The following is a 26,698-nucleotide window of genomic DNA, read 5'->3' on the forward strand; positions in this document are numbered from 1 at the left end:
ACAGACGGGCATCGTTCAAAGCTTTTATTCATAACTGTAAAGATAATGACAGCATTTCACTTTTTCTTATGAAATAAATATTAAAAACAAAACTATGTAAATCAAAATTGAGAAACAAAACAAAATAATAGGTATTATGTAATTATGAAAAACTTGTGTTCCTGAGGGGGAAGACAAAAATATGTACATTTGAAGCATCATTCATTTGGCAAACGTTGTTACGCTGCATCTGAAAATAAGTGTTACTAATATTAAAGCTCTTTAAAGGTGCAGTGTGTAAATTTTAGCGGCATCTAGTGGTGAGGTTGCGAATTGCAACATAGAGACGCTATGGTGGCTGACACAGGACAAAGATTCTGAGATAGCAGAGAGTAGCCAAGCAAACACACTCCATAGAGCAGTTTGTCCATTTAGGGCTACTGTAGAAACATGGTGCCGCAAAATGGCGACTTCTGTGTTAGGGGACCCGTGGTGTTTTTATAACTCATTATAAGGTAATACGGTTCATTATGTAAGGTATTTATACATCACTGAAACACAGTTATGTATATTATATTGCATTTCTGTCAGTAGATCCTCCTAAAATTTACACGTCTTGGGTTTACTTTTGAAGTGAAATTGCAGGCACACAAAAAAATAGTATTACAAGCAAATATATTACACAGTATACTAGTCTTATATATAAAAAACAAGAGATAACAATTGATCAAAAGTTCCCAAAGTTAAAAAGTCTTAAAAAAACATTCCTGAACAATCAATAGTTTTTTTTTTTTTAAAGGAATATGACTTTCTTTCTCACGTTGAAACACACAACGATATATGTAGCAGAATTTCCAAGCTGCTCTTTTCCATAAAACTAGTTTATACGACGTGCACAATATACAAAGTCTATGATTGCTTTTTGTGAGGAACAGATGAGGACATGGCATCTGCAGTATTACATGATGTTTTGCCATTGATTAACAAACTATTTGCTTTTCACTTTCTCTTTATATCCTTTGATTATCGTACATTTGCAATCCTATCGCCTGTACTGGCTCAAACACGCTTTATTTAAATCACATAGGATTTAAAAGATCTCATTGCCACTTTCTCATATTCAAACTTGCCATTTCTTTATTGGTTACATGCTTAAACGAATGTCCCTTGGTGTCACCATATACATTAATGTGGAATTTTCTTTGTGTATATATGAATGCATATTAGGGTTGGGCGATATACCGCTAGATATGATTAACCGGTAGAAATTTAATTTTCTCAATGGCAGTTCCGCTCGCATGGCATTGCTGTTTAAAAAAGTGACTTTCAACTATTGAAGTGAAATAAACAGCAAAAGAGAACTCATTTTGCTATATGTGCGCACATGAAGTTGCTGCTTATACAGCGTGTGAGGCCTGAACTGAGTTCATTTTGCCGCCTAATTTGGCTTGAACGGTTAAATTAACATTCTTGTGTGTCAAAATGTCCGTCTTTGCAAGTATCCTCATAAACACAGTCATTTATGTGTTTAGTGAATGTAAACAGTTGAGAAAAAGCGCATATGTAACAGTATATTGGATCCGTGCATTCGGTCTTAAAGTGACAGCAGCCTAATAAACCTGCTGCCGTCTGTGTCATTAATGTTAATCAGACAACAGAAGATAAAGAGAAAATCACTCACAGCTCTTGACGGAATCACTTTTGTAGCTTTAATAAGAATGTATGTATAAAATGTATATTTAATTTACACTGTGAAGACTATGCAGTCTTTTTTATAAACATTTAATTACTTTATACAAGTATTTTTTATTTCTAGTGCTTTAAGTTTTTCAGGTCTATTTCATTCGTGTCTTTATTCTATTGTAGTTTGTTTTTCTATATGCTTGTAATTAGTTTCTTTATTATTTTATCACTGTTTGCTTTTTTTTTTTTTTTACTTTTTTTTTAACTTTTTTTTTAAAATGGTGATATAAGATTTTCGTCATATCGCCCACCCCTAATAAGTATGTATGTGTGTGTACATAAAAAAGAGCACATATAAAAGCATATATGCATATATAAAAGAGCAGCTGAAATTCAACAAAATATAAAAAATCTCCTTCTGTGTTCCATGAATTAAAGAAAGTCATGTGGGTTTAGAATGACGGGTATGAGTGAATAAGTGGATCATTTTCGGGTGCATAATTCTTTCCGTTTACCCCACATGCTCAGCGAACCTCAGTATTGGTCTTCAGAACATGACACACATTTTATGAACAAGGCATCCTTTTTGCACCTTGTCTAATCAGTTTTCACAGTAAGAGCCATATGTGTGAGTCACATCATCACGATGATCCACTGATCCATGAAGGAAAGGGACAGAGTGTGTGCATTCTCTCTTCTAACACTGATGACTTTTAGCACTGGGGAATAGATAGTCCATTTATCTATAATAATCAATAATGTAAACCTCCCCTTACATCATGAGCACTCTCTCATATAGAAGATGTGTTTGCATGAAGATTTGAAGGACATGCATGCATGAGAGTATCCGGACATCTTGAATGAAAGAGTCAGTCTGGCATCTAACGCGGGTCGTACATGTTCGCCAGTTTTTTAAAGCGTGGCCCCCAGTCGTTGAGGTAGTCATAGTCCTGGTCACCATCTGAGCCCATGGAGGCGATGGAGCTGAGGCTGCCTGCGACCGAGCCGTCTCCCTCATAGTCATAGATCAGCGCTGTGTCGTACGGTGGGACGTTCGGGTCATTGTCAGCAGCGTCCAGACCCTGTTGAGGCGAAGCAGAAAAGGGGAAATTTGTCACACAAAAAAGTGCATGCAATTTTCAGTGTTTATTGCAAAGAAATTATAATAAAATTGTTTTAAAATTTTGTCTTCATCAGAATATCAGACAATTTGCATGTGTGCATTTATCTTCATTGCATTTTTACGGTTATACACTCAAAAAAAATTAAATTAACAGTAAAATTCCTTCAAATTGAATTGAATAATAATTACATATTATGAATTAAGAATTTTAAATAAGTGAAAAAAAACTAGTTTAATAAAACATTTTGTATGAATTTAAATGTAAACATTTTCTTCCTTTTTTTTTTTTAAATTTATGAATACAAATCACATAAAATAAATGGTCCATTCCCTTGTTCCATTAAGATTTATACAAAATGTTTTATTAAGCTCTAGTTTTTTTTTACTCATTAAAATTCTTAATTCATAATATGAAAGGATAATTAAATTCAATTTGAAGGAATTTTACTATTAATTGTAATGCGTAAATCTTGAAAAAAGGCTTAATTTTTGTATAAAGAGCATAAAGTAAAAAAAAAACCCATTTAATTCATTTTAATTAAATTCTCTTTTTTTTTTCTAAAAATACTTTGAGTCAGAATTTAATGATTTAAATATTCAATTTGTAACTTATTTTGACAGTTAAAACAGCACTTAGTTTGGATTAGTAATGATAAATAACTAATAATACTTTGCAAGTATTGACATTTTATTTCTTAAATTCAGTTTTATACTTTTCCAATTAAATGGAATTTTCCTGAGAATTACCCACAAATATTCCAGACTGAATCTTATTTCGCTTTATGTTAGGATTTCTTTAACTACTGTGTACTTACATTAAAGAAAACTGGGTAACACTTAATTTTACAGTGTTCTTGTTACATGGAGTTATTGTAGTAGTAACCATAAATTATGCATAATTACATGCAACTAACCCTAAACCAAAACCTAAATTAAGCAAATGTAGTTAATTATTATTACTCAGTACTTAAATGTATAATTACACTGTAATACAGACACCTTAAAATAAAGTGTAACCAATAATTGTAGGTACAATATGTTTATTTTGTTGATGTTATATTGAAAAACACTTTTGAGGTGGATACGGGTGAGGTTAGGGCTGGTTTGGTGGTATTAAAGTTAAAGTGTAAGGGAAGGTCAACAGATTACAGAAATTAAATATAAGTACAATGTAAAACTTGTTTGTGCACAATAAGTGCATTGTATCATATGATTAGTTTGAATGTTAATACATAAAGACACTTAATATAAAGCGGAAACATTATTCCTTATTAAAGAAAACTGGCTTACAACATTGATGAACTCTTCGATGTCGGTTGGGTCTCCGGGGGTTTTGCGTGGATATGTAGGAGAAGGCAGGTTATGGGGTGCGTCTTTCCGTAGAGGTTGTTTTCCTCTGGGCAGGCCACAGTCTTGTGGGAAAAATGAGGCCGGGGCAGGGACCACGTCACGGGGGTTCCTCAGAAAATCGATATTAAACGCATCCTATTGGACAGAAACAGGACATTTTCCATTTCACTTTAAAACACAAATAAATCCAACAAACATGCAAGTTTGTTCAACTTTGCTGCCTGAGAACAATGAAATGTATCTACACTGTATCTGCATGTAAAATGTCATAAATGTTGTCACTGCTCTCACTTCATCCTCTTCTCCTCCTCCCTGCTCATCGTAGTGAAAGACATTGTCTCGGATGTCGTCGTCAGACGCTCCGACCAGCAGACTTCCTCCTTTTCCAATGTTCTTCCTTGTGCAGCCCTTCACCGCCACGGTGAGAAGAAGAAGAACTGAAAAGGCAATCAGGTTTTATTAAAGCAAAATATACTAGAGCTCATCAGGTTTGTTGGTGTTTAGGCATAAATACAGCGTTTACTTACACAACAGAAATGCAACGCTTCCTATAATAATCATAAGGGCGATGAAGCTTATTCCCATTTTGGCTCCAAAGATGGCTGCGCTGAAGCTCTTGCAGTCACCGAAACTGTCACAGGGACACACGGTCACGTTGACCAGAGCGTTAGAGGAAAGCGGCGGTGAGCCCGAGTCTGACACGACCACAGGGATTGAGAACTCGCCTCTCTCGATGTCTATCAGCGGCTGGAGAACTGCATGGGTCTCTGAGAACGAACATGTGAAGAGACAGAAGAGAAAACAAGGGCTCTTAGAAATCAAAGTAGGGGACTTCAGTTCCAACCCTGATCCTTCCTGAACACCTGATTAACTTCATTATGGTTGGAGCTGAACTCTGCAGGATAGAAGGCCTCCGGGAGCTCTACGGTTACTCTAAAGCAGGGTTTCTCAACTTTACTGCAGAGTTCGGCTTCAACCTCGATCAAACTCACCTGCCTGTAACTCTCTAAGGCTGCGATCGCTGGCAGCATACAGAGGCAGGAAGGCAACAAGGCATGTCCGAATCCTATAATCAGTTTTGTACAGTATGAACTGTAAAGTAAACATGGACCACGTAACATTTACTGCTGTGAATTAAAGAGTCATTCTTGTTTTGCATTTACTGCTGTGCCAAGTTGAAAGTTAAAAACCAGAACTGCATGAAGAGTTTTTAAAAAATGACCTAAGTATTGAGAAACGTGTCCTACAACTGTAAATATTTGTTTAGTTATCACCAAAGATCTCTCTATTTTCTTCATTAGACCGTTACGCCGCCTCAGGAGTCTGTCCGAAATGAGTTTCATGAGGACCTTTGTGCACAATCACTGCCTATGAAGCAACAAATCAGCTTCCTAAGCTTTTGGCTAATCCTGAAGACCTTGGCTATGTCCGAAATCGCCCACCTATACCCCCTCATTAACTACTCCCTACATTAGTCCACTAATATAGTCCACTTGAAGGAGTGAATTAAAACGAGTGAGTGAATTCGGACACTGAGTGTGCTGGAAGGGTTGCCGCTTTTGCATAGTTTGTGCTTTCTGTTTAATAATGATTTAACAATGAAAAGATTTATCTTGAACTCTGTCATGGAAACTAGCATGTATAAACCTTAATTAAACAACTTAATAATCAATTAAAAAGGAATTTATACCTATATAATATTATGCTGTACCCACATTGGACCAGCGGTTTGGAAAATGGATGGATGGATGATTCAGCTGCGGATGCCATTTTCTGGCGAGACAGCAGAATTCATTCAACACGCGACTCTCACGGTGCATTATGGGTATTCTCTAGCCTTTAAGCGTACATCAGTTGTATACTCGTTATTGCGGTGCATTGTGGGATTGAATGAGCACACTCGATAACGTCCGCTATGGTTTCGGACACCATTCAAATGGCAATCCACTCAAATAGTGCTGTATCTAAGGGTATAGGGGCAATTTCAGCCCTTGATTCAGGTGTATTTGATTAGGGTTGGAGCATAAACCAGTCATTTGGCTACATAACTAGCTTAATCAAGATTTCCTTTGATTTTTAAGACAATCTCGATCAACCAGTTCCACCAGAAAGACCATACTGGTTAACCAGCTCACTATGGCTGTGCACCGGGTATACCCACACCAAACTAGCATAAACCAGACCAACCAGGCCCAGGATGGATTGTCATACTATTCTAAGCTGGGTACAAAGGGTACAAATACATATAGATTATGTTTATGTTTTACCATTAAGAGTTATGATGGTCCAATTGGCAGCTACGTTTTGGTCAGCGATGTTGAAAGTGAAAGGGTCAGCTTGAGGGGACATGTCCTCGTCCACTGCACTGAGCAGCAGGCCCAGTTTATCTCTGTCCCGGTCACTGCACACGGTCCCACTCGAGGGTATCAGCACTGGTGGGTAATCATTGGTCTCCCACAGATGGACCTCCAGAGTCGCTGTTGCAGAGATGCTATCTGCATCTGGACAGAGAGGTATCATCACAGTCTATTCAAACAAATTCACACTGGTTATTTTGTGATCATCCATTTCATTTTACAGGTCCCAGGCGCTCACCCTGATCTGTGACTTTCACGATGGCAGAGTAAATGTTGTTCCTGACGTGGGGAGATCGGATGTTGAAGGTTCTTCTGGCAGTGATCTGGCCATTCGCATGGTTGATAGCAAGCCAACTCTCAGGATCCTGAATGATTTCAAACCTGGACAAAAACCCATAACCCTAAGTGTGTCTGTAACATAACGTTTGAACATACGGTAGATTAGGCTTAATGTATGTAAGCTTTCCCTTGTAAAAATGAAGTACACTTTAGCATAGAGTATTTATTATGGAATTAATATACTTTAAAAGAATATGCTTAAGTGCAAAATGGATGTAATGTTTTCAGACACTTATCTGCATATTATTTACAATTAAATGAAAACTGATTAAATTAAATTTATATTAAATGCAATTAAGTTAACTTAAGAGTGCTTTTTTGACCCACTTAAGTAGGACTTAAGTACATCTTTATATGTAATTCATAACTACTTGTATTGTATTTGAAATATGGTTAAAGTTTTTAGACAGAAAGAGAGAGTTTAAAAAGCTTGACGTTTGAAGGTTTTAAGTCTGAAGCAGATTTAAAAGCTCAGAGTTTAAAAGTTGTCAAAATCATTTGCTATGCGATTTATAGGGTACTCTGAGTGGTTGCTAGGGTACTCTTGGTGGTTGCTAGGTTGTTGCTATTCAGTTTCTAGGGTATTCTGTGTGGTTACTAGGGTGTTGCTATGTGGTCGCTAGGGTACTCAAGGTGTTTGATAGGGTGTTGCTATGAGGTTTTGAAGGTATTCTGGGTGGTTGCTAGGATGTTGCTATACGGTTGCTAAGGTACTCTGGGTGGTTGTTAGGATGTTGCTATGCAGTTGCTAAGGTACTCGGGTGGTTGCTAGGGTGTTGCTATGCGGCTGCTCATTTACTCTGGGTGGTTGCTGTTAGGGTGTTGATATGCGGTTTCAAGGGTATTCTGGGTGGTTATTAGGGTGTTGATATGTGCTTTTGCTAGGGTACTTGGGGTGGTTGCTAGGGTGTTGCTATGTTGTTTCAAGGGTGTTGCTATGTGGTTGTGAGGGGACTCTGGGTGGTTGCTAGGGTGTTGATATGTGGTTTAAAGTGTATTCTGGGTGGTTGCTAGGGTGTTGCTTTGTGATTGCTAGGGTATTCTGGGTGGTTGCTAGGATGTTGCTATGCACTTGCAAGGATACTTTGGGTGGTTGCTAGGGTGTTGATATGTGGTTTAAAGGGTATTATGGATGGTTACTAGGGTGTTGCTTTGTGATTGCTAGGGTATTCTGAGTGGTTGCTAGGGTGTTGCTATGTGATTTATAGGGTGTTCTGGGTGGTTGCTAGGATGTTGCTATGCGCTTGCAAGGATACTTTGGGTGGTTGCTAGGGTGTTGATATGTAGTTTAAAGGGTATTATGGATGGTTACTAGGGTGTTGCTATGCGATTGCTAGAGTACTTGGGGTGGTTGCAAGGGTGTTGCTATGCGGTTGCGAGCACACTTGGTGGTTGCTAGGTTGTTCTGGATGGTTGCTAGAGCATTGCTATGTATGTTTCAGACAGATACCATGTTTAAATATCAAAATGTGTACTTCTTTAAACATGACAAAAGATAAAAACGATTATTTAAAACTAACTTTTAAATTAACATTATTACAAAGTGCACTTTTTATTAAGTCTGTTAAGAAACTTAAGTCTGTTACAAAACTGTGCTTGCAGATAATACAATATTAATAAAATAAAAGGCCACTTAAGTGTACTTAAAGAGAGTACACTTAAGTGGCCTTTTATTTTATTAATATTGTATTATCTGCAAGCACAGTTTTGTAAAACATATACTTTTAAGATTTGAACTTTAAAGTATATTAGAAGTGCACATTGAAAACAATTAAGTGCACTTTATTTTCACAATGGTTACCCAAGGAGCACACTCTCCTGAATTCATAACTTGTATGAGTATCTTTTTACTACAATTTCAGGTTAAGGTCAATCTTAGAAATGATAAGAATATTGTTCCAGGACTAACTTGGCTTCATCATGCTGTGCAGTATAAACGTGTGTATGGTATTGATGTGATGTGGGTGAAATGAGGAGTGAGCCTCACCTTAGCTTGGCATTATCTGGATCATGAGCAATATCTGAGACCAGCACAGTACCGGGAACAACAGACTCAGCGACAGTGACTTTAATGGGGTTTTTATAGAAGACCGGGGCCTCGTTTTCATTCATCACTCTGACAGTGACTGTAGCACTGTGTATTTGATCGTACGGGGCTTTAAGGCTGACTTCATTCTCTGCTGTTACAACGAGCTGGTACTCTGCCTGCGATTCATAGTCTAGAGGCTGCAAGAGAGCAGAGACATTGTGTTTGAAATGTAGTCTGCAAATAATACATACACACTGAATGGGATGGGGAAAATGAGGGATAAACACTCAAATAGAACCTCGAATCCTTAAATGTTGAGTGTACAATAAACTAGTTTGCTCTAAATCAATGACAAAATGCACATTTTTAAAAATTGTCTTTCTCTACTACCATCAATCTGCACATTTGCACAACTCACAACTTTTGTCTACTGATTTTTATTTTCCAGAAAGTCATTTCGTTGCATGGACAATCAGCATGTTGTTAAACAACAGTACAATCTATTTGGGTGTGAGCAAAAACACACAGTTTTTGTGTGTCCCTTTAAATGCAAATGAGCTGCTGCTCCCGACCCCTTTCCAGAAGAGGGCGGAGCTTTAACAGCTCAACAACAACAAAGCTGGAGAATCTCACGCAGCCAAAATGAGGATTGTCAGTAACGGTGTTCAGCCTTACATTGTTCAAACCGGAGTCGACACTGATGGAGAGACTCAGGAAGAAGTTACAACTTTTAGAATGAAACTGGACGTTTCTGAATGGTTAGTGGATAAATTGATGTAGTTGCTGTGGAGTTGATTCAACTCATCCACTAGCATGTGCCGTCATGTTCATCTTTTGTGTTGAATTGACCCTCGTTTGTGAAGCAGTCCGGCGTAAAATGACGGCATGACAACAACACTCTACTACAACAACTCTTCCTCTTCTCTAAAGAAGCTTGTTGTAGTCCCTACCAGCCGTTTGTTGTAGTCCTTAAACAGCGAATTCTTTAAAAGAAAATATCTCCTTTGCATTGCACTTTGAGCGTCGTAACTTTGCAGATGTTGTTTATGCTCAAACAGCAACATTACACACTAACTAAAGTGAAATCATAATCAATGACCCCTTTAAGAGTGTATGGCGAGCCACAGAGGCCAGTCTTTAATCTACCCTATTTGTGGCAGTAATCTCACCTTAACCACAGAAATGATGCCTTGGTTGGTGACTGGGTCTGTGCGGATGGCAAACTGTCCTAAAGTATTTCCCTTTTTGATGGTGTACTTGATCCTCCAGTTATCTCCACCCTTCTGGTCCTTATCCGAGGCGTTGACCCGGCCCACCTCAGCGAGGAGCTGGTTCTCCATTGCATACATGTTGTACTGCGGTCACAAAATTGGAACAAGCAGCTCAGAAAACAGATCAGGTGAACATCAAAGACTGTGCGTGTCTTCAATCGGTCTCATACCACGGTCGGCTGGAATTTGGGAGCGTGGTTGTTAATGTCAGAGATGTGAATGATGGCACGACCAGTGGAGGTTAGACCCATTCCAGACATGTCAGCCACCTGCAGAGTCAGCCTGAAGGACTGCACCACCTGACAACACAGCAGGGCATGTTACCGCTTTCTTTCTTCAGATTACTTTTGTCTACGCTCTTCATAATTACCCACATCTCTGTCTAGCCCCACATCTCGTATGTAGATGACTCCAGTTTTGTTGTTAATGCCAAACATGGTCTTGTTAATGCTGTTGGGAGGGTTACTCTCTTGCCCAATGATGGAGAAGCTGAGAGCGGCGTTCTCTGTCAGTGGATCATCAGAATCGACCGCTGTCACCTGCATCACTGAAGTTCCTGATCGCAGAGAAGCACATCACAAGGTTAACATGATACTTCCATTCATGCATGTGAAGTCTGACTACATTACTTATAGGGGTCAATTACTTAAATAATCACCCTCACATTTTTTCTTCAATAGAATACAAAAGGAGATATTTAACAGAATGTTCAGACTGTTCTTTTGAAAGTTAATGGTGACCATGACTGTCAAGCTCCATAAAAGTACTATAAAATTGGTCTAATTTTGTACACGTTACCTGGAACAGAGAACTCTGGGATTGTTCCAATGAACTCCTTCTGGGTAAATTCAGGCCTGTGGTCATTCTGATCGAGAACGTAGATCTCAATGGTGGTGGGACTTTCCAGTCTCTCTCCACTTGGTGAGAGTGCAAAGGCTTTGAGCTGGGGATATTATACATGCATAGAGTTATTCAAATATCACATGATTCATCAAGCTTCATGCCAGAGTCTCTTATCTGTGAGATACAATACGTCTGAGACCACATTGTGAATCTGTAATCTAATTTAAATCAGGAGAAAAACTAAAATGTAAAAAATGTACTACAAAGTATTCAGAAACCCTTAGCGACACCCTGTGGCTGTTAAGTGAACTGCAGCGTATCGCTCATGCACATGTATTGTAGAAGAGACTGAACGGGATTCAAGACCCAGATATACTCAAGGCGAAATTCGTTCTCGTTCTTTGCTTAGAAGTAAAAAGAAATTGGAAATACATTGGCAGCGATGCACTGTAAGCGAAAATCCCGACGCAATTCGTTTAGAATAGATGTTATTTCTCTCATTAACAAAATAAACACAACAAAAATGACAGCGGTGAGAAAACAGCAGTTCAGAAATTATCTAATCATAGCGATGTGGATATGTTTACACCAGCTCTGGTATCATGTCGACAGATGAGGTAATTAAAATTACACTGTTATGATAGTTTGATTTGAGACTATAAGATCTGGCAATGTGAGACTATACTTTGAATTAATCCCTTTTCTTTGCATGACACATTGGCATTACAGTACAGAATGGCTCTTTCGGCATTATCCTGAACATTAGCTCCTGTCATAGAAGAGGCTCTCGGGAGCGCGCGTAACCGTCGCATCCTTTCGAATTTCCCGGCAAAAACGACCCGAGTCCTTCACATAAAAATCAGTCTACAGGCTTTCATAGACAACCTAGGAAGTCGCAGAAGGTCTCATTTTTAAAAGGTTAGTTCACTCAAAAATGAAAATTCTGTCATTTATTACTCACCCTCACATTATTACTCACTATTACTGTCATTTATTACATGCTGTTCCACACCCGTAAGTCCTTCATTAATCTTCGGAAAGTAAATTAAGATATTTTTGTTGAAATATGATGACTCAGTGAGGCCTGCATAGCCAGCAATGACATTTCCTCTCTCAAGATTCATTATTGTACTAAAAACATATTTAAATCAGTTCATGTGAGTACAGTGGTTCAATATGAATATTATAAAGCAACAAGAATATTTTTGGTGCGCCAAAAAAACAACAAAATAACGACTAATATAGTGATGTACGATTTCAGAACACTGCTTCAGGAAGATTCGGAGTGTAATGAATCAGCGTGTCGAATCAGCGGTTCGGAGTGCCAAAGTCACGTGATTTCAGCAGTTAGGTGGTTTGACACGATTCGACACAGAAGATTCATAACGCTCCGAAGCTTCGTGAAGCAGTGTTTTGAAATCGGCCATCACTATATAAGTCGATATTTTGTTTTTTTGGCGCACCAAAAATATTCTCGTCACTTTATAATATTAATATTGAACCACTGTACTCACATGAACTGATTTAAATTAGTGTTGTCAAAAGTACCGACTTCGGTACCTAGTCGGTACTGAAATTTAAAAAATGTGACGCTTTGAGCGCTGTTGAGTGGATTCGTAAACATCTCTGATTGGCCGTTTTCACGGCTCATCGGATATGTCTGTGATAGGCTTCAATGATCAACTCTGTAAAAACGTTGTAAATAGTCATCAATTAATCTCTTCACTAAGCGCTTACACAGATACACACGGGAGCGTTTGAAAGCAGGCGTCTATCGCGGATCGGTCCACTATTAGACACCTGCTTTCAATCGCTCACGCTCCCACTTTCAAAACGCTTTCAAATTCAAACACTTCCGTGTGCTTTCAAATGCTCCCATGCGTTGATCATTGTAGCCAATCACAGGCATATCCGATGAGCGCGTCAACACAATGGCCAATCAGAGATGTTTACGAATCCGCTCAACATCACTCAAAGCGTCACATTTTTAAAATTTCAGTACCGATAGGTACCGAAGTTGGTACTTTTGACAACACTAATTTAAATATGTTTTTAGTACCTTTATGGATCTCATTGCTCCCTATGCAGGCCTCACGGAGCCATCGGATTTCATCAAAAATATCTTAATTTGTGTTCCAAAGATGAACGAAAGTCTTATGGGTGTGTTCTTCATTTTTGGGTGAACTAACCCTTTAAGTTCTGTTACAAACTGTTCACACATTGTTAATAATAAAAAAAGTGGTTAATACATGAAAATGTTTACATATAGCCCCTTTAATTATAAACATAGCTTCAACAAACATGTTTACCTTAAAACTCTTGTGTTTTTCCCTGTCCAGTGGCATTTTGCTCTTGATCCATCCTGTTTTATCATCAATTTCAAAGAGGCCTTTGGGGTCTTGGTCAACCCCGGGTCCCTCCAGCTTGTATATCACCTCTCCGGTGAAAACCTTGTCGGATTTAATCTGCAAGAGTGGACATGGAACATGTTAAAGCTGTATGGGAAACAGCTGATCTGTTTAGAGAGTGTGAGGATAACGTTTATGATTTAACAAATATTTAGACTACCATGTTTGGGTTTGTTTGGATGGTTTACATAAAAATGCAGTTTTAAAATGGAGCGATATGCCCTTGATAGACTATATCAATATACCGTGTTCCAACTTTTTGTTGTATAGTTTATCTGTTGATGCTGTTAATCTAATTCGCATTTTCATTTATTTAAAACCCTATTGTTCTAAGCCAGAATAATATGACTCAAGCACAAACTACATCACTAAATAGACATTGCTTCTTTAAACAGCTTCAATTAGTGTGATCTAGTAAATGTGTGAAGTGTCTCTTTTTCAGGTCTACAGCGAGCAACTAATGAGGTCTGTTTGTTTACCTGGACCAGATCTTCAGGGAGCTGCTTGCTGTTTTCTGAGACTCGTATTGGTGGGATGACCCAGTCTCTCTTCACCCTGACCTGTGGACCTGCTCTCCTGTGTCTCCATGGGTTCAGCACAGCTGGGTTCAGATCGCTCTGCTTCACCTGACCGCTGCTGACCTGCAGCAGAACACATGCAGGGATCAGACTCTGATGCTCTTCCGTGGCATGCTCACAATCTACAGCAGATTTTAGGAGCTGTTTACACCACTAGTTCTCTGCTGGTTTGGCCATGGGACCCACATTTTCCCATGGTCATGAAGCCACAACAAAAATTGAGGAATCTGAACCAAGCTAATTTATTTCTCAAAAATGGTTGACATGCACACAAGTACCGTCCCTCTTAACATAAACATAAATTGGAAGAATATCACTAACACTGATGAATAACAGTATAAGGTACGGCTATTATTACTAGCCTTTCAAAAGTCTCGCTTCAGAAAAAAACATTTACAGTGAATTATTTTTGTTGTTGTTGTTTATTGGTTGTTTTTGACTACAAACTCTGCGAACCACTCAAAACGGTCTTGCAACACACTTTTGGTTTGCATAATATGGCATTTTAAAGTAGTTTTCGTGGATCCGTGTGAACGGGATCGTTTTGACAACGTCGTCTGTACACGAAAATTTTCAGTAATGCAAAAACTTCCGTTTTTAAGTACATCGTTGTCATGTAAATATACTCTTATGCATCTGTATAATTTCTATGCCAATAACGTCATTTCATTGCAAAAGCAATGCCTCTGCTGACTGATGTCATAAAAAGCATTTCTCCATTGAGGACTCACAAGTAGCTGTCTATTATGACTAAAGTAAGTATTTTGCAAGCTAGTGTTAGAGACTTCAATATTTAGCATTTATACATGAATATATTAAATTATACATTTTAATTCTGCATTCCCTTGTGAAAAAGAAGTGTGCTTAAGTGAATTGAATGTGCATCTCTAATGTACTTTAAATCTTAAATGTATATTTTTACAAAACTGTACAATATTACATAATATTCATTAAATAAATCAGTGTACATAAACAGAGACACTTTCAGACACACTTAAGCAGACTTTTAAAAAGTGCACTTTGTAATAATATCAAACGTTTTAAGTATATTTTAAACGATTGTTTTAATAATCTAAAATACACTTATTTTGACATAAACTAAAGTGCATGTAAAATAGCCTACTTTATTATAATTTTAACTGTAGTGTTATTTGATATACATTTAAAGTGAAATTATATATAAAGATGTACTTAAATGGGCCAAAAAAGCACTTTTAAGTTCACTTAATTGTATTTAATATAAATGTAATTGAATTAATTTTCATTTAATTGTAAATAACATGTAGATAACATTACATTTAGTTTGCATTTAAATATATTCTTTTAAAGTATATTTATACTATAAGTAGTACTCTTTTTAAGGGTTGGCATTTTCACAATCTCACAAACTTGCACTTCTATCACACACCTCTAGGGGTCCACACACGCATACAGGAAATCTGTTAAGAGTACCGCGTTCATTTAGATTGCTTTAAAAAAACTTGTGTTCCTTTATCAGTTTGTCATTGTATTATACAGCTGTAGTTCAGACTCTTGTTCCCGCTTCAGAGCGTGTGGAGCTGAGGCGTCTCTAATGTGGAATCTGGTGCAGGGGTGGAGGGAACCTAGCTCACGCTTTCCTCTTTCTTTTATTGACACAAACACATACATGCACATATATCGAGGTCTAACGACTGCACTGTTATGTTCAGCCAAAATGAAGAACTCGTACAACACACACACACACACACACACACACACACACACACACACACACTCTCATGCAGCTGTTCAGCAGGAAAACAGGCTCAGTTTTCACCACCCACGGCCCGTCACTCTAAAACACGTTCTCTTTTACCGCACCTGACCGGGGTCAGAGGTCAGCTGCTAAACGTGCTTTAGTGACAAAATTCCACACACGGTGACAGAATTCTCACATACACCGACGCAATGTGTGTCAAACAGAGAAAAACTCTCACCACAGACCAGAACTGATTTATGAAACTGTAACTGTAGTATTTTGCCAAAGTTAAATGCAGGGAGAAATAAGATTGTGTAAATAGTTTGAGTAATAAAGCACTGCGGCACAAAGGTCCAAAATTTACTGTCAATGGCAAAAATATTTATATAATGATAGAGAAGTCCTGCAACCCCTTAAGCTCCAGGACCATTTTGGGGATTTTTCGCGTGAATTTGGCCTACCCAAATTGAAAAGCTTCCCATACCCTCAAATAGTGATCTAAATTCAAAATGTTGGTGTCATTTTACAGGAAACCCTTTGAAGTTAAAACACTGCTGAAAGTGATAAAAATGGTAGTATATGTTATCTGTGCTGTAATAAAGCCCCTAAAAAAGAGGCACTTTTTGATTTTTATTGTTGTAAATTCTTATTTGAAAGTGTATAACTCAGTCCCTGAGTGCAGACACCATGCAGACAGTTCTGGTTGTTTCCACTAGATGTCAGCAAACTCTGGAAAAAAGAACTTTGTCTCTATCATGTTGTCTGCAAGAGTTATTCAAATGCACCTAAAGGGAAGAATATATATATTTCCGCTTCATGTAATTTCCACCTACACAAATGTAAAGTCTTTCTATACCCATATACAGTGGTATAAATTCCATATCCCAGTGTCATTTTACAGAAAACCCTTTGAAATTACATAAAATACTGCTGAAAGTGATAAATATTATAGTATATGTTGTCTATTTGGAAACAGTTATCGGAGTTGGAATGTGACGCTTGCCTTTTTCTCTGAGTGATCATATTTCACAATGAAATAAACTACATGGGCAAATTCCTTAGAATGAGAGTTTTCTTGTGATATATGACTTGACTGTTTTGTGAAAAATATAAAAAATACATTCGCGTAGAAAATTTTCTTCGCAATCAATTTGCGAAAATTCGTAAATGGGACCAATGCATTTGTAAGCTCAATTTTACTGCTTGATGTATCATAAACCAAAATTCTATGTAATGGTGTTCTATGTAACGTTTAGATTCTAAGCTTTCAAATGATACCAAATATGGGGTGATACCATATAAGGAAGCCTTTACAATTTGTGTGTAAACATTATAATGCGGTTTTCAAACCCTTATACGGGTTGGTGGAGTTCAAGAGGAGGGTCAAAAAAACACACTAATTGAATTTAATATACAATAAACTATAATATATCTTCATTTATTTACAGTTAATGTGATTATCAGAAAACATTCAGTTCACAGTTAAGTATATTATTTCTGTAATAAGTACACTATACTAAATTGTACTTCTTTTTCACAAGGGTATCTGATTTCAAATTATTTATTTAACAGCTTTTCCCTTTTAGCAGGGAAACTAAAACTTTTTTTTTTTTTTACGACAACAAAAAAAGTTTATGATTTAAACCATATTATGTTGCAGTTCTAAAATAAAGTTCTCACCAAAGACTCTGTAAGTAACTTGTGGACAAAACGTCCAAAGGCCCGTTCACAACCAAAAACGATAACTATATTAGCCTCCACACCAGAGGATAATATCCTTCTGTTTATTATAACCCCATTTATGTATGCAGTAATAAATCATAAAAATCTTAAATAACATCAATGGCTGTCGTAGATCTTTGATTTCCTCATGGCTGCAGCGGTGGAAGTGTTTCCTGACGGCGCGCCTCAGAGAGAATGCTGGACATTACAGGCATGTACAGCCCCTGTTAGAGAGCACTAATCTTAGAGCAGCCCGAATTCTCCATTCTGCTAGTGTAGTACTACATTACACTCAGTCTGAAGGGTTTACTCGTGTATTCCAGAACTCCGTTCCCAAACAACTGTCACTTCTGAGCTACATTTTATGAATATTCAAACAGTTAATAAATATTAGACTAACAGACTAATAAATATACAAATGTTTACATGGAAAAACAAATTAGTAAAAACACTTTTAGGTGAATTCAAATTGGTTCAAATTAGTGATAGATCAATACAGCGATCAATCAGGTAGTTGATGTATGTCTATTTTGAGAGTATTTGCTTCAGCAGAAGTGATCATGTTTTTGTTTTTAAATATTTTGTGTAAATATTGCAAAATAATTTATGTTCTGCAATGTTGTTTATATTGTCATAATAATTTTCTGTTATGCATGTTGACTAGGGCTGTCGATTTAACATTGGTGGATTAATTATGGAAAAAAATAATGTGTTAAAATTATTTTTAATTGACTTGCATGTCAGTTTTTAATGAATTGATTGAGTCACTGATTCATAAAGATGGCCACTTGCTTCATTTCTGAATGAATCAGCCGTTTAAATAATTCAGTCGAATGAATGATTCAATGACTCACTCATTAAGACAGTGATTTGCCGCCACCTATTGGCGGTTTTAGTTTCATAGTATCATTTCATTTTTCATTCATATTCAAAGGCAGTGTAAATATACCTAAATGCCACTTTAAAAATATATGTTATGGCCACATTGTAGCCTTAAAAGTGTACGTGTGATAAAATGTTATTTATTTTTAAACCTATTTTTTTGTCACATCAATTCAAAGTTTTACTTATCTTACACAATTAAATGATCTTTTGGGGGGTGATTGCTCAGCCAAAATTGATGTGCGATTAATTAAGTAATCATGTAATTGATTAGATAAAAAAATATAATATCGACCAACAGAATACTGAATACTCATGTCTGGTTGGATATTTGAGGCTGAAATGATTGTGTTGGTGGGAAGTCAGTCTTCTGGGTGGCTTTAACTGGAGGTCTCTTAATGTCTTTAACAGAGCTGCACATTTGGTTACTTCTCTTATCATTTACCCATACAGCCTTTATGTGTGTCTGCTAATGCACTTCTTCACCTCATTTACGGCATGCACAAGTGCGTAATCTGTACATTCTCAGGTCTTTTATTTAGTAATATGAGTTCATATCTGAAGCAACACTAACTTCACAGACTGCCCACCTGGAGAGATTCAACATTTGGTTCTTCTTTTGTTTCTCATTTTAAAATCCAAATTGGTAACACTTTATTGCGATGGTCTACTTTAGACATTCTGCTACTCTAATGACCGACATGTAGTCACAAAGTTATTATTATTATAGTTAGTAGAATATCTAAAGTGAACCATTGAAACAAAGCGTAGAAATCTGATACTTGAACGAGAACCCCATCATGTCTCCTGAGCTGTATGTGAAAACATTTGTTCAGAGGAAGCACCGATGTGACACGGGGCTGAAAATACCCTACTGTCTGAAGCACAAACTAATTCCCCCAGAGACAGCAGGTGCCAGCCACAGGCTTTCCGGCAACCCCCAACCTCACATTCACATATCCACCAAAACATGCACTTTATTTCATGACAGGTTTATGAATGTCCAACAAAGTGTAACCTTTGGGTCTCTTAGTAAAATTCCAGTACGCAGTTGTTGCTCTCTGTGTCACATCTAACCCAGTTTAGCTCAACTTTTACCAGAGTAAGACATTCCTGAAGCTCCACACACATATGGCAGGGTCAGCTGGTCCAGAGCATGGCACTGATGGTGCAGGCGTGACTAACAGAATGAGATATGCCACATTTCTGAAGAGGAGAAGAACCAGAGCGAGTGTGGAACGCATTAGGCCCACGCATCTGTGTCCGACTGAGTTTTAATGTGTGTTTTAGATATACAGTAGTGGCCAAAAGTGATGTCTGGCCTATAGGAAAATTGACATCTTCACCCTTTATTTAAATATTATTAAAAATTTGTTACAAATTTTGTATGCATATTACATAGTTGTGCTTAAGTCTTAAATTAGAGTCCAATTCGCACTAATAACTATGACTTTTGCCTCAGTAAACTCTTAATTACTGCTTATTAATAGCTATTATGGTATGATTATGGGATGTAGAATAAGGTCATGCTGAATAAGGCATTAATATGTGCTTTATAAGTACTAATAAACAGCCAATATCCTAATATGCATGATAATAAGCAACTAGTTTAAAGTGAGAATTGGACCCTGAACTAAAGTGTTACCGATTTTTTTTTTTTTTTTTTTTTTTTTGTGATAATAATGCAATGAAGCCTACCAAATTGTGTCAACATAGTTTTTGTCCAGGCTGTCATACAAAGAAATTATGAACATATGCAAAAACAAGAGTGAACCAACCAAATATTAATGACTGATTATGTTGCAGTCAATGTAGGATTTTTCCTGTCAGCTTTTTGTTTTTATTTGCATATTAAAATAAATGCTGTAGTGTCAGATAAATACCTTAACCAAGTTTAGTGTTTTGTTTTTCCTTCAATATTTTAAAAATATTGAATATTGTCCTCATATTTTGATCATTTAATCAAACTTTTAGGGTCACAAAAAAACAAATATTCCCTCCGGACATCAACAGCATATTATAATGCATAATAATTTATTACAATAATATATTCATAAAAATATAATTACATATAATATGCAATTTAAGATAAATCAACTCTACTAAAAGCATTAATATAACAGTTTACAATAAGGTTAGTTAAACTAACATGAACTAAGAATAAACAATACTCCTACAGCATTTATTAATCTTAGATAATGTTACTTTCAACATTTACTAACACATTATTAAAATCAAAAATCAGTCAATGCACTGTGAAATAACTTTAACAAGTAATGAACGACTGTATTTTTATTAACTAACACTAACAAATATTTGTTATATGGGGACTAATTCAGAGAATATGGATATGACCAAATGCAATTTGTTATTTTAAATGTAGAAGTAGCTTTGTGTGTTAAAGCAAGCTTGTATGCATTGACCTGATAATTCTTAAATCAGTAGCATGATTAGGTAAATGTCAAATTTGGCCTTTAGTTTATCTCTGCAAACGTGTGTGTGTGTGTGTGTGTGTGTGACATGTACATGTGTGATGCCGTCTGTGTCTCAGAGACAGAATGCTGGGCTGGACGAGAGGTTATAGGTCACACAGATGGCCGCTCTGTCATATCATGCCTCGTGTCCAAGGTCACCTCCTTCTTTCTGTCTTTTTTCCTATTATTTTATTTTAGGCAGTGTTCATGTTAATTTTACAAGAACTGATCCATGACTGAACCCTTTAAAACCAGAATGCTGTCATGTCACGCTAATTCAAACCGGAAATCATGTTCAATTATCACTGTCCCAGCATGGTTTCCTAATCCAGGATTAAGGTAAGCAAGGAAGGAAGGCACGGATTGATTTGTATCAGTGTCTGTGACTGAGAGGAACACAAAGTTGCCAGGATGACTGACTGTCGCCAGCTGAACTCAACACTGGCTGCTTTATTAACAGACTTTTTTGCTCATTGCGTGGCCTGAGAGCGTTGACCTCCTATTTCCACTGCAGAGATTAGCATGTGAGACAAATGGGGTTGAGTCTGCATCTGGGAACAGCTGCGCGGAGTCATAGCAAGCCCTCAAAGAGACCACCAGAGGCATGTGTGAATCTCATTGTTCTCAGTGAGACATAAGCCTCTCCCGGGACTCGAGCTTTTGGGAATTCCCAGCACTGATCACCAGAGAATTTTACCATGATCTCAGGTGGCACACATTATCAATGCGTCCAGAGCCTTAAAACGCCACCTTTCCAGAAGAGGGCGGAGCTTTAACAGCTCGACAACAACAAAGCTGGAGAATCTCACGCAGCCAAAATGACGACGGTGTTCAGCCTTACATTGTTCAAACCGGAGTCGACACTGATGGAGAGACTCAGGAAGAAGTTACAACTTTTAGACGTTTCTGAATGGTTAGTGGATAAATTGATGTAGTTGCTGTGGAGTTGATTCAACTCATCCACTAGCATGTGCCGTCATGTTCATCTTTTGTGACCTCGATGGACTGAACAGAAGAAATGAACTGGAGAAGATTTACACCTCAAAGAAGGTGGAGCCTCAGAGCCACACCCACCTATTACATCATCATCATGGACCAATGGTAGTTCAAAGGTGTTTACCAGCTGGAGCAAACTTTTCTGGAAAGTTCTCTTTGGCAAGCTGTTTCAAACTCCTGAAACAAAATTTGTTTCGAAATGATGTTCGATTTTACTTCGATTAAAAAATTTAGAGATTTCAAAGGATTAGTTCACTTTAGAATTCAAATTTCCTGATATTTTACTCTCCTCCATGTCATCCAAGATGTTCCTTTCTTCAGTTGAAAAGAAATTAAGGAAAACATTCCAGGATTTTTCTCCATATAGTGGACTTCACTGGGGTTCAACGGGTTGAAGGTCCAAATGTCAGTTTCAGTGCAGCTTCAAAGAGCTCTACATGATCCCAGACGAGGAATAAGAGTCTTATCTAGAGAAACCATCAGTCATTTTGTAAAATAAATAAAAATGTATATACTTTTTAACCACAAATGCTTGTCTTGCACTGCTCTGAGATGCGCCACACATTACGTAATCATGTTGGGAAGGTCATGCATGACGTAAGCGAAAGTACTGCGGTAGGGCGAAAAACTCTCATTTTCTGCTCCAACTTCAAAATCGTCCAACATCATTGTTTTACCTTTTTTTGTAAAGGGCGTTTGACTTAATCTTTGTACATTCCCTTTGTAAACACTGGAGCGGTACTTCCGCCTACGTCACACGTGACCTTTCCAACATGATTACGTAATGTGTGGCGCATCTCAGAGCAGTGCAAGACGAGCATTTTTTTGGTTATAAATTTTTATTATTTTTTTTAGAAAATGACCAATTGTTTTGTGTGGTAGAAATTCCCCCACGCACCTGACTTAAGATAGTGTAGCGTCTCCTAATCGACACTTACAAACTCTAGCACGTCTAACTTGCTTCGAGTCGGACGACGTCTCGCCCCCCATGAACATTAAGATCTTGGGATTGAGACCTTTAGTGCTCCACTAACCTGCTGCGCAGCAGTAATCAGACAAGACTCCAGACAATGCCTTCAATATGCTTTAATCACTCACGGCCAATTTCAGAGAAAATCCCCCGATCAAGAGCGTACAACAGTTTTTATAAAAAGGAACATGGTAAACGTGACATCAGGTAGGAGCAAATCATGAGGTTGGACATACATAACTAGACACCTGTCTAGTTTTACTTCTCCTTTTCTTATTTTCAGACACAGTAATTCTGAGCAAGTGTTAGAGACATACAGTATCAAAATGTTATCCTTGTAAGGAAAGAAATGTTAGTTATGTTTAATTGGAATTAAAGTTAAAATTAAAATTTCTTCCACATTCGCTAGATAAGACTCTTATTCCTCGTCTGGGATCATGTAGAGCTCTTTGAAGCTGCACTGAAACTGACATTTGGACCTTCAACCGTTTGGTGCCCATTGAAGTCCACTATATGGAGAAAAATCCTGGAATGTTTTCCTTAATTTCTTTTCGACTGAAGAAAGAAAGCCATAAACATCTTGGATGACATGGGGGTGAGTAAATTATCCGGAAATTTGAATTCTGAAGTGAACTAATCCTTTAAAATGGACAAATGATATGCTATCCACATTCATTTTACAGCTCTATGCTCTTCATGGATCGTCTAATTCTTGTCTATTTCTCCTAAAGAAATGTTTGAGACAAAGTTGATCCTTAAATTAAACAGAATGAGATATGAAAGAGCAAACTCTGAGCAAATAAAGTAGAGTCTATATGATTTGGGGAAAATGGTTCGGTTTAAATGCATAAAGTACCTTGTGCCCGAGTAACTTTGAAGCAATTGCTCTTGAATTGCTCATAAATAACAAGCCACTAGAACCCTTTCTGCTGTTTATGTATAGCATGATGAAAGCTCGACCACGAGTGCAACTCCAGGACAAATCTCTCATTTCAGAATCTAAACAGTTCAGATCACTGATTGTGGCGAATATTTACGGCAGCGTGGCTCTGTTTTCATTCTCATTCTTGTCTTCATGATTACTCCAGCGACAGACCAAAGGGGGCCTCGAAACTGTAACGTCAAACGAGCTTCAAACCAGCTGCATTTCTCTTCTTCTTCATTATCTGTCATCATTCAATTTGTCAGAATTGACTCGTGTTTAGATCATTCATTTCCAGCGACCGTATAATACATCTGACGGCTCGTACAGTAAGTTCAGCCAGTTAACAATCAATTACTAAACACCAAACCACTAAAGATGATTTTAGCAGATGTGACCCAAGGTCAAAACTGTAACCACTTCTTGAACACTGAATCTTTAGCCAACAAGATAACCTACAGCAAATGATTATATATCATAATATATTTCATAATAGGAAAACAAATTGTCCCCCCACTACTCATGGAAAGATTATTGCAACCTCTCTGCTTTTAATATTACATTAAGACTGATCTGTTTATTTCACTGTACAACTGGAAGTTCACTGAAATGTCCTGGAGTTGAAGTCCACAAATAAGTAAAGTAGAGCTCCACTCACCTGACACACAACGGTCAGCAGTGCGACCAGGACCGCCACTGCCTTCATCATCTGCCTTCTGATCCAATAAACCGCTGCAAATGTTAAAACACTGGAGATGCAACAAGACTGAAGCAAAGTTTGCACTGAGACGGGGACACAGGAGTCTACTAGAAGCTCTCGTTCCTCGTCTCTCTGACTGCAGGCGCTTGAGTGACAGCACATGTGTGCAGGGCTCACAGCCCCCACAACACTCGCCCATGACATGGACACACCCCAGAACCTCCACGAGCCGGTCAATGAGACGTATAAAGCCTCACTCAATAAAGAACATGCAGAACGAGATGAGTAAAGTTTGATGACAAACTCTGATGTTGGCAGATCTGAAATAAAATAACTGTGAAAGCCTGAAATATAAAGGTTTTCTGAAAAAAAAAAAGTTACTATCATGTTCATGTAGCATGATCCTAGCATGCTTTAGCACATTGATAGTATGATTTAACATGTTGCTAGCATGTTTTTAACACAATTCTAACATGCATTAGTGTGCTGCTAACATGTTTTAGCACATGACTTAACATGTTGATTGTATGTTATAACAAGTTGTATAACATGTTATAACACTTTACTAGCATCTTTTAACACATTGCTATTATTTTTTAACACATTGTTAGCATTATCCTAGCATGCTTTAGCTTATTGCTATTATGAATTAGCACGTCGCTAGCATGTTTTAACACAATTCTAGCATGCATTAGTGTGCTGCTAACATGTTTTAGCACATTGCTATTATTTTTTAGCACATTGTCAGCATGATCCTAGCATGCTTTAGCTTATTGCTAGCATGCTTTAACACATTTCTATTATGAATTAGCATGTTGCTAGCATGTTATAACAATTTGGTAGCATTACTTAGCATGTTGTTAGTATGTTATAACAAATATGATTCTAACATGCTTTAGTTCATTGCTAGCATGGTTTAGCACATTGCTAGCGTGACTTAGCATGTTGCTAGTATGTTTTAACACATTGCTAGTGTAAAAATAACATGTTGGTAGTATGTTTTAACAAGTTGCTAGCATGTTTTAACACATTGGTAACATGTGTAACACATTGCTAGCATTAACATTTCATTAGCATGTTTTAACATATTGCTATCATGAATTAGCATTTTGCTAGTATGTTTTAACACATTGCTGATATAAATTAGCATTTTGCAAATATGCTTTAACAGTTGCTATCATGTTTTACCACATTGCTAGCATGTTTTAACACATTGCTAGTATGATCCTAACATGCTTTAGTACATTGCTAGCATTGAATTTACATGTTATTAGCATGTTATAACATGTATTAGCATTTTGCTACAATGTTTTAACACAACTCTAGCATTCTTTAGTGTGTTGCTAACATGTTTTAACACATTGCTAGCATGACTTAGCATGTTGCTAGTGTTATAACAAGTTGCTAGCATGTTTTAACATATTGCTATCATGTTTTAACACTAAACTAGCATGCTTTAACACAATTGTAGCATTCATTAGTGTGCTGCTAACATGTTTTAGCACATGACTTAGAATGTTGCTAGTATGTTATAACAAGTTGCTAGCATGTTTTAGCATGTTACTATCATGTTTTAACAATTTACTAGCATGTTTTAACACATTGCTTTTAATACATTATTTTTAACACATTGCTAGCATGATCCTAGCATGCTTTAGCTTATTGCTAACATGCTTTAATACATTGCTATTATGAATTAGCATGTTGATAGCATGTTTTAACACAATTCTAACATGCATTAATGTGCTGCTAACATGTTTTAGCACTGCTAGCATGACTTAGCATTTTGTTAGTATGTAACAAAAAATTGCTAACATGTTTTAGCATGTTGCTATCATGTTTTAACACTTACTAGCATGTTTTAACACAATTCTAGCATTCATTTAGCACATTGCTAGCATTGTATTAGCATGTTGCTACCATGTTTTAAAAATTATAGCATGTATTAGCATGTTGCTTGCGTGTTTTAACACATTGCTAGTGTGAATTAACATTGCTAGTATGTTTAAGCATAACACGTTTCTAGCATGTTTTAGCACATTGCTAACATGAATTAGCATGTTTTAACACAATTCTAGGCTAATTGTTAAGCTTTGCTAGCGATAGACAGCTTACATACTCTATAACAGTTATTGTACAAAAGTGTTGGCCCCATCAATGAAAGTCTATGGGAATTTGGGAATGTTTGGAAGTCCGATACGGGAATTCTGTAAACCGGATCAGTTAGAAAAGATGTAGCATACAGTCAGACAGTCTGATCGTCTCGAAGGAGAGAGACGCAGTGATAAAAAATGAAAAATAAGCCATGCTATATTTCACTTACAGAGAAATAAATGTCAAAATATACGGCTT

The 26,698-nt window shown here is 37.2% G+C and overlaps 1 protein-coding gene across 2 annotated transcripts; it reads right to left on the reverse strand.

Annotated features, from left to right (window-relative positions):
• Positions 1-2,394: 2,394 nt before the first annotated feature.
• cdh15 (cadherin 15, type 1, M-cadherin (myotubule)) lies at positions 2,395-25,061 on the reverse strand. Of its 2 annotated transcripts, none has more exons than XM_048186359.1 (14): positions 24,305-25,061; positions 13,862-14,023; positions 13,284-13,439; positions 10,930-11,074; positions 10,506-10,687; positions 10,302-10,430; positions 10,030-10,215; positions 8,819-9,057; positions 6,731-6,873; positions 6,403-6,630; positions 4,663-4,902; positions 4,427-4,572; positions 4,076-4,270; positions 2,395-2,744 (listed from the first exon to the last, which is right to left on the reverse strand). In XM_048186359.1, the coding sequence occupies exons 1-14, from the start codon at positions 24,755-24,757 to the stop codon at positions 2,544-2,546; spliced, it is 2,805 nt and encodes a 934-aa protein (XP_048042316.1). In that variant the 5' UTR covers positions 24,758-25,061; the 3' UTR covers positions 2,395-2,543. The 2 variants fall into 2 exon arrangements, with proteins under 2 accessions (XP_048042316.1, XP_048042315.1); XM_048186358.1 differs by having other exon boundaries at positions 6,403-6,636; positions 24,305-25,059.
• Positions 25,062-26,698: the final 1,637 nt, after the last annotated feature.

This window comes from Megalobrama amblycephala, linkage group LG3 (assembly GCF_018812025.1).
Source record: "Megalobrama amblycephala isolate DHTTF-2021 linkage group LG3, ASM1881202v1, whole genome shotgun sequence".
NCBI lineage: Eukaryota > Metazoa > Chordata > Actinopteri > Cypriniformes > Xenocyprididae > Megalobrama > Megalobrama amblycephala.

What these genes read in the sequence shown, in the direction of transcription:
- cdh15 (XM_048186358.1), bottom strand. Translation starts at nt 24,757, where the DNA reads ATGCTAGGATCATGCTACATGAACATGATAGTAACTTTTTTTTTTTCA. An exon ending in TCCCTGAAGATCTGGTCCAG is followed by an intron (nt 13,440 to 13,861) that starts GTAAACAAACAG and finishes CCACTCTTGCAG; the next exon opens with ATTAAATCCGACAAGGTTTT. An exon ending in AAAAACACAAGAGTTTTAAG is followed by an intron (nt 11,075 to 13,283) that starts GTAAACATGTTT and finishes TAATATCCCCAG; the next exon opens with CTCAAAGCCTTTGCACTCTC.